Source organism: Python bivittatus, unplaced genomic scaffold (genome assembly GCF_059951505.1).
Source record: "Python bivittatus isolate LINGU-HERP-01145 unplaced genomic scaffold, Pbiv_v1 ctg000360_np1212, whole genome shotgun sequence".
Classification (NCBI taxonomy): Eukaryota; Metazoa; Chordata; class Lepidosauria; order Squamata; family Pythonidae; genus Python; species Python bivittatus.
Window position 1 is genome coordinate 101300 of NW_028277069.1, and position 9084 is coordinate 110383.

The following is a 9084-nucleotide window of genomic DNA, read 5'->3' on the forward strand; positions in this document are numbered from 1 at the left end:
AGATGTTAGTCAAATATATACACATACATTTTTCCATTAAGGTAATCAACTATGCTTTTGTATACCAACTTCTTATACCAATCATCTAAATGTTTCCGAAATTTTTGCTATTGCTTATTAGCAGCCCCAATAAAATTAAAGCATGAAAATTAAGACACTACTATGATAACAATATAGTAGTGTCTTAATTTTCATGCTTTAATTTTTATTAGAAAATAATGGGAAAGTTACACATTTTTATTAGTTATTAATGCTATTTCCTGAAATGCCATTTCCCCAAAATTGGTTTGCATTAATATAATATACTTTATTACGTTATATGTTAAAAAATGTTGCTTTCTTCTGAAAACGCCTCCAATATTTATTTGTAGTTCTTTTCATCAGCTATGCCATTTTAACTGGGATACGTTTCAACTATATACAGTATAATCTTTGCATTTTCTTCAACTTTTTTGAGAGCAAACCCTAGGAATGCATTTTTTTATACTCACATCCTTTTGTCTTCTGATATTTCTCTCTTGAAAAGTAATTCCCATAACTTCTTTAAAAAATGTCTCAGTTTGGATTGCATTCATAATTAATCATTTTTCGCCGATTATTCTTGTCTCTCTGTGTTTATGTATGTGTTTGTTAAATGTGCTTGAATTCCATAAGCAATCTCTTGCCTTGGCTATTAATTCAATTCATTTCCTATTTTCAGTTCACACTCAACTTCATATGATGGAATATAATGTGTGTCTATGTGTGTGTGTACATATGCAATAATCCTGTTTTGAAAAAAATATACGAAGCTCTAGTAAAAGAATGAGAGATTTATTCCATATGACCTCCAACTGTTAAAAATACCCATTAATTATCTGATTTAAAGATTGTAATTCTTTTCTTTAAAAATACCAGTTTACTTAAAGGCATGCAATCTATAGCAATATTTTCTCATTTTAGCCAGTGTCTATTTTGGCTCTTCCATTACTCAAAATAAGTTGTTTAAGTTGAAATGACTGAAAATATCATTTCAGATTTGGAATACTCCTTCATTTAGATGTAAATACAGCATTTCTTTTCTGAATTCAAAGCAATTCTGAACCCAATGTGAAAAGCTCAACTTTATGTGGCCAAACTTGTAATTATTTATCAGGCAAATTAAAGAAAAAGGTTTGAAATAACCAGTAGCTTTGGTGAAACATACTGCACATTTTGACCTCAAGTAGATACATTGGCTTGATTAAAGAATCATATTCTTATAATTATTTTCCAGATGAATCATCATTCATTTCAAAAAGTGTATTAATATACTTTATAATATGTATACCTAAGAAATGAAAGCTTTCATATGCAATCTGTATATCTATTAATTTAGAAAAGAATGTTTGATATTGGGAAGATATCTGTAAGGTCAGATTTTTTAAGAAAAAAAAATAGCAATTAATAGAGACATCTTTATACGATCTTTCAAGTTTTTCAGATACCATATGGGTTAAGTCATCTGCAAATAAATTAAACAAATGTTCTCCCTGCACTTCAATTTCTTCGTTTTTCCCCTTATTTCTTAACAATTGGGATTGCTAATGGTTTAATAATGAACAATAAAAAGGAGAAAAGAGGACGCAGCCTTGTTAGCTCAAAAGGGATCCCCTTGCTGAAAATCAGCTGATCCAAACATGAAGCCAACTTAGACTGAGACTCATCAGCATCATATCTAGAATCATGATAGTTAAGCATGTTCTGGCGGTTGATTCAGAAGCCAGTAGGAAAAGAGGGGAAATAGTTGGGGTGGAACTACCCATTCAGCTTGTCAGGGTTAATACTATATGTCTGAAAAATGAACTGTGCTCTCAGCTGGCAAGTCCAGGAACAAGGCCTATCTCCAGATGAGCTCTGTTACAGCTAAGGAGAACCTTTTGCATCTACCATGAGTCAAAACAAAGCAGAAAGTCTCTGAATGTAGAGAAGGAACTGCAACCATTTTCAGAAAATAGCTCAGTAAAAAGGGATCGGATATGAGCAGGTGTATGGCAATGTGGAAAACCACTGTTATTTCAGGGAGTTTAGGTGACATAGTTTGATTTCCCCTGCACATGTTAGGAAAGTTCATTCTGAGTCATAATAATGCTTAGCTGGCTTGGTTTTTACTTTTAGTTAGTGGGGGAGAAGAAAGACTCTCAGGCTTGTTTAGATGAATCACAAGCTCATCAATACAGTTCCCAGGCTCTTGATTCACACAATAAGCAGGTGCAACATCTGGTCAAGGTCAAGGTCAGGCTCCCACAGCCTCTGACTCCCTGGAAACAGAGCCAGGAGGTTGTAGTGCCAGACTTTGACAAAACCCTGGTATTGCCCCTTAGGTCTTGGACCATGGACATAGTACCTGGGACCAGGCGCTGAGTTAATAAATCTATTGCAGGACTGTCATTGGCTGCCCGATAGCTTCTGGCTCCACCTCAAGGTGCTGGTCGTAACCTGGAAAGATGGTCTTTATGGCTCGACTCCTCATTAACCCCATGACAGTCTACCCCAGGTAGAATCTGCCTACCCTATAAGTGCTGGCCAGAAGGACAAGCTGCAAATGTCTTCATCAAGAAGCTTAGGAATTTGGTGCTAAGCCTGTGTAGTTGTAGCTCCCTTCTTCTGGGTACCTTATTCTCCAAGATGAAAATGGCTCCCTACCTGCTACCATTTAGGAAGACCAACAATACCATCGAAACAGACCATTTCTTTTTTGTAGAGCAAAAGGTATCATATAAAAGAAGCTCTTTGATGTTTATACTTGCATTCAGTCCTATATATTTTATTGATTGAAAGTATAAAAAAAAAAATATGACAGCTACAAACATTGGACATCTTTTGAGTCAATATGCCAGATCTTCTAAGAGGAACCAAGAAAGCTAGAATCTACAAGTCTTGTTAGCTTGGTGTGTTGAAAGGGAGAAAGGGTTAAGTTAAAGAATCTTGGAAAATGGTTGAAAATGCAAGAGTATCAGCACTTTCTTTGGAGTGGGTGACTATAATAAATCTTAATAATCACAATCACTATCCTCTATAAATCCTTCTTTGATAGAAATATCAACATTTATATGTTTCCTGTAGAAGGCAAACAGGCTTTCTATTCTTTTTATCAACAATTTCTCAGAGCAAGAAAGGTCATATGATGTACTAATTCGTCTTTATGAGTTGCTCCCTGTGGTTGAGCTCAGGCCTGAAAACAATGATGTAGCATTTTGGCAAAAAGATGCACCCCACTAATGCAGCGCTGGAGGACAGGATGGAGAAGACCTCGATGGCTACCATGGCTTTTCCTCTTGTGCTCAGATAGGCTGGGAAAAAGGAGACCCACACACTGCAGAAGGCCAACATGCTGAAGGTGATGAACTTGGCTTCATTAAAGCTGTCAGGTAATTTACGGGCAAGAAAAGCCACAACAAAGCTAGCAGTGGCCAAGATCCCCATGTAGCCCAAGACGCAGTAGAAGAAGGAGGCTGACCTCTCATTGCATTGCAAAATAATTTCTTTGGCTTCTGAGTGCATGTCTAACTCGGGGAATGGGGGAGCTGTTGACAACCAAAGAGCACAAATACAGACTTGGACAAGAGAGCAGGAAAGGACAGTAGAAAAGGCCAATCTTTTCCCCACCCATTTCCTCATTGGAGATCCTGGTTTCGTGGCCATGAAAGCCACCACCACAGTGATGGTTTTGGCCAGGACACTAGAAATGGCCACTGAGAAGGTGATGCCAAAAGTGGATTGTCGGAGAAGGCAGGTCACTTGGCCAGGTTGGCTGAGAAAGAAGAAACAGGAGAGGAAACAGAGCAGAAGAGAGACAAGGAGGGTGTAGGCGAGGGCCCGGTTGTTGGCTTTAACAATGGCAGTATCCCTGTGCTTAATAAAAGTTCCAAGAACCCAAGATGTCAAGAAGAAGAAACAAAGATCAGTTGAGGTCAAAGCAATTCCTAATGTTTCTCCAAAAGTTAGAAAGACTACAGATCTTAGGATACATCCTTTCTTTTCTTTATTTGGATAAAGTTCTTCTGAACATTCAAAACAGTCATCCATATCTGGAAAAAAAAGTAAAGGAGTTTGTCATCTATGCATTCCCTGTTTTGGAAAATTGCTTTCTGAAAAGGTGCCAGCTGTTGTTCCTTTTTGAGTTCTTTGGAGAGTTTACAATTTTTTGAAAACAGATGGTGATCCGCAGGTATAGAAATGAATATTCATCCTGAAGAACTAGTACAACTACTAATTACATGCATCCTAAAGTAGTGTATTATAGTTTGCTTAAGTCTCTAGAATGAAAAATAGGTGGAATATCCAACCTACCGTTTCGATTTGAAATCTTCCCTTCTGGGCATGGAAGACAGTCATAGCAACAGAATTGTTTTCCTTCAACACTTCTCTTCCAGTATCCAGGGGAACAATGGTCATTGCACAGAGAATGTGGAAGGACCTGTTCATAAAAATGAAAGATTTTTCAAAGGGAGATTTTTTATACAGTTTCTAATTCTTTTCTTTTCTGGAAAGAAAGAATTCATGACTTCTCAAAGAGTTATGAATTTCATCTGGTTGGATTTATAGTAGACCTTAAAAATATGTTGAAATTACAAGGGTGTGCAAAAGAGCCTTGTTGAAGAAGGGCAGGGTGAGTAAATAAATGTGCATTATGACAGTGTTATGGAAATGAGGTGACTCCTGTGATTTCAAATGGAATTGCAACCCAAATATGAAAATCTTGTTTTTACGTTGTAATGTCATTTTGTCAGTTTGGTAAATGCTTGATCATCCAGAATATTTGAAAAGAATATGCCATTTTCTTCCTCTTTCAAAAACCGAAACTAGATTTCTAAAGAGCCTAAGTTCAATACATTTTAACAGACAAAGCCATCTCCATGGGATCCTAATGGATCAAGAGATAGTCCCTTCAGTGAGTCCATACCTGGTTAAAAGCTGAGTGCCAGACAATCAATCTTTCATCAATGAATAATTCTTTCCCTTTTGGAGCACTGGGATCCAACTTTCCAACTTTAATTCTCTGAAAGGATCTGTTTGGAAAAGTGATCATGTTGAGGATGTCAAAGCCACCTTGACCTTCTCTTCTGTCTTTAAAGAAGATCCTTTCTCCAGCTGAGTTGTTAAAAGAAATCCCTTGAAGAAACTTGTGGAGCTACTTAAAGGAGTGTAAGGAACAGGGAGTCAAAAAGTAACCAATGTATTCAGGATCAAAGTATTAATGTTTTCTTTTCTTTTACTCTTACACTGTGAGAGACCAAAGAACAATTCTTGGCCTGAAATATGGAGGAAGAAAATGCCAACCCAGAATGATCTATCAAGAATTGAGATATGCAACTCACCTTTATTTGATTAAATAATGATTACAAGTACCTTCAAGCACCAACCTCAGCAATTCTCCTGGAAGTTTACCAAAAGTATAAAAATGCCCATTTTATAACATAAAATGAACTCTTACACTACTCACTTTGTTGCCTTAATATCAATATTGAAATGTGGCCATAGGCCAGGGCAAACAAACCCTATTACAATGTGGATGAGGATGACCATTCACGGGAACAAAAGGTAGGCATGATAAGGGGAGATTACCTGCCAAGGCTGCAGATCTGGAAATTCAAACATTGGAATTTCTCTCTGTTTGGATCTTGATCTCACTATCTCCTGCAAAGAATGTGCCACTGCATAAACAGCATTGTAAATACTGTAGCTTTGGCCAGTCATTTGAAACTCAAAGAGAGGCCCAGGCAGATTCTCCAAATTCTCTTCTCCACTGCAAGTTTCACTCATCATTGAGGGTGTTTCTGCATGTGGAAATGAACAGTCAAACAATTGTTCCCAAACATCTTGAAGAAATCCATCTCTCTGGGTAGAAGGTTTGATGACTTGAAGAAATTCTTTGAACCCTTGAACTTCTCTTGAATGAACTGAAAAGGAAAGAGCCCCATGGAACAACTGGAGATCCCAACCCCTTTGACTTCCTGCCAGTATGAAATCAATCGGGTTCATCAGGATCCAAACCTTTCCAAATGATGCACTCTCTTTATTTTCAGGATCACGTAGAAACACAATAGTTCTGATCCACACAATTGTGAATGATTCTCCATAGAGAAGAAAAATGTTTGTTTTCTGATCTCTCAATTTATTAGAAATAATGGAGAGTACATCAAGCAATCTTGAATATTCTTCCCAGTGGGCTAGTTCTGGAATTTTTTGTTTGAAAGCCACACAGATGCCATTTTGGGAAAGCAACATCTGCAGTTTCTGCAAGAAATGTTCTCCCTTATTTTTATCGAAAGCAAAGACTCCAATCCATGTCCATCCAAAATGGAGAAGAAGTCGGATAACTCCAATGTACTGATGGTCCTCATTTGGGACCATGCAGTAAAGTGACGAGAACTTTGTCATCCGAAATTCTTCTTGGGAGAAAGAGCCATAGGTCAACTAAACAAAAGAAAAAAGAAGAATTATTATTCCTGAGGATGAAGGGAAAAAATATGGAAAAATGACTGCTGGATGGAAACTGAATGAAGGTGTCCCTGCACTGAAATTTTCTCCAATTCAAGTTACATTATAGCAGTGTTGATGAACTATATAAGTAACTAAAACCCCAAGGAAAAATATTTTCTCACCTGTGGGATGTAACTGGATGACAAACCAGAATTAGCTTCCTAAAATAGAGTTCAAGAATGCTCATCACCATGAACTCCTGGAAACCTGCTAACTGTCTGAGCATCTGAACTCTTCCTAGCCTAAGGAAAGAATTCTTCAGAGCTAGATATAATGGATGAACTTCCTCTCTTCTCTATGGCAAATATAATAAAAAACCTACCCCTGAAAGACCATCTCCATGAGATTCTGGAGAAGTATAAACATTCAGGCATGTCCTCCTTTACTGCAATTATTATAGAGGTCTCCAAAAGGACCAAATAGCCCCAATCCTCCAACATTTCCCAGGCAAAACAGTTGAGGTTTGTATGAAACTATTATGACCAGACACCAACCAAGACATAGCAAGGAGAGTTGCCATTTCCTGCTGGCGGTCAGTCAAAAGACAATGTCATCTGTCCCCCTCTAGTAAGATTAATTTTGTTGTTCTGTAATTTATGTTTTACGTTTCAATTTTCTGACCTATCATCATAATAACAGATCTTGATTTTTTGGACTGGATTATCTTGAGCCACCTTATAGAGCTGGGGGAAATATCCCACAGAAAGGCACGGCAAAAAGCAAATCTGTAATATTAATTACAAAAGGATTCAAAGTTTCTCTCTCACCCCCCACCCTGGCCGAAACTACCTGTGGAATCTTGTAGACATTTATACTTTCTGCCATATAGGATGAAGTATCAGATGCAAGTGCTCCAATGATGGCCATGAGATTTTTCTGGCTGCCACATTTGTAGTTAAGGACAAAATCCTTGGATTTGAAGAGCAGGTCCAGAGTGGTGCGATAGGTCATCCTTGGATTGTGGTAACTGTCGTAGATGTGGAATCCAAGAGTGATGTTAGGTAAGATCTGGGAGTCCTCATTGATCTCCTTCACAGCAAATGCCAAGGCAAGGATGTCCTGATAGAATTTGGTTATTACCCTGCCAATAGGTTAAATACAGCCATTGGGGGGGAAAAAACATTTTACAATTCTTGTAATGTGGCATCTTTTCTATATGAATCAGCAGGTTTCCTCTCTCTGATGGAAGTATAAAGATTATTTATTTAAATATTTTATTTATATATCAAATTTATATCACCGCCCAACTCCTCCACTCTAAAATACTAGATAATTTAGGCAGAGTTAAAATATACTTTTTATAAGGTATTTCTGTGATTTGCAAAAAATATGTATTAGGAAGTATAAAAGTAGTAACTTTTTCCAGCTCCCACATTTATTTTCTATCAATTTAGTACAAAATAGAATAAGAACAGATTCATCAAATATCACTCATTTGCTTTAGATATCTTTTGTGATGAGTGATAATGCAGAACTTTTAAAAAAGTACCTTAAGTTCACTCAATGTTCTTCAAAAGATTTATTGGACCAAAATTTCATATATTTCATGAGAAAGACTTTAACCTACTGTGAAAAAAAAGTTCTCCCACAACCAGATACATTCAGAAAACAAAAAGGCTTAGATTATATACAAAAACCTACATTTATCCTTGAAGAGCTGTTACTCATATAAGCAATTCTGAGGGATGAGGCTAATATTAGAAAATGCATGAGAATAAAATCCTTACACTGGTAAGTCATAAGGTTTTAGAGAAGTATGTTCCTTAAATTTCATTTCATAAAAGTGGTAAATAATGTGAGACACCATCCCACCAATGATGAGGTCACCAGACTGGTACCACTCATGTGGGATAGGGAATGCATCACTTGTAGGACAGCTAGGACTAACTGTTTTGTTCACCAAGAACACAAGGAGGAGCCACATCATGACTCTCTGCTTATGGAGAAAAGATCTGGGTCTATCACTCAAAGAGAAGTTCTGGCAGACCAGACAGGAGGGAGAAAACTTGAAGAAATGAATCTCAGAGAGTCAGCATTCCTCCTTCCTGCCTCTCTGTGGCTCTAGAAAGATTTATATTGATTGTTTTTGACTTCCTATTCCCTTCGACACAGAACCTTTGATGTTTTGACCTACTCAAATAATAGAGTGATTTCAGATATTCCTAAGGGACATAATTATCATTGACCCAATGGCAACCTGGCAATTTTTCTTGATATATCTGATCAAGATCTTTCTCTATTTTGGGTGACAGAATAAGTGACTGATGCTTAACTGCTTTTGAAAATACCTGGAAAAGTATTGTTCGGAAGGTTGAAATGACAAAATTGCTCTAATTGTAGAAATCAGGACCAATGTTTAATATCTGGGCTGCTCCAAGACTTTTAAAAATCTCTCTCTCTCTCTCTCTCTCTCTCTCTCTCTCTCCCCCTCTCTCCCTCTCTCCCTCTCTCCCTCCCTCACTCTCCCCCTCTCTCTCCCTCCCTCTCCCCCTCCCCTCCCCCTCCCTCCCTCTCCCCCTCCCTCCCTCCCTCCCTCTCCCCCTCCCTCTCCCCCTCCCTCTCCCATCTAACTGACTAACT

At 37.7% G+C, this 9084-nt stretch overlaps 1 protein-coding gene across 1 annotated transcript; it reads right to left on the minus strand.

Annotated features, from left to right (window-relative positions):
- Window positions 1-3150: 3150 nt before the first annotated feature.
- On the minus strand, window positions 3151-8428 carry LOC148215363 (vomeronasal type-2 receptor 26-like). Its single transcript, XM_088143624.1, has 6 exons — window positions 8232-8428; window positions 7294-7585; window positions 5587-6438; window positions 4925-5152; window positions 4312-4438; window positions 3151-4049 (listed from the first exon to the last, which is right to left on the minus strand). Exons 1-6 carry the CDS (start codon window positions 8426-8428, stop codon window positions 3151-3153), a joined length of 2595 nt encoding a protein of 864 aa, XP_087999750.1.
- Window positions 8429-9084: the final 656 nt, after the last annotated feature.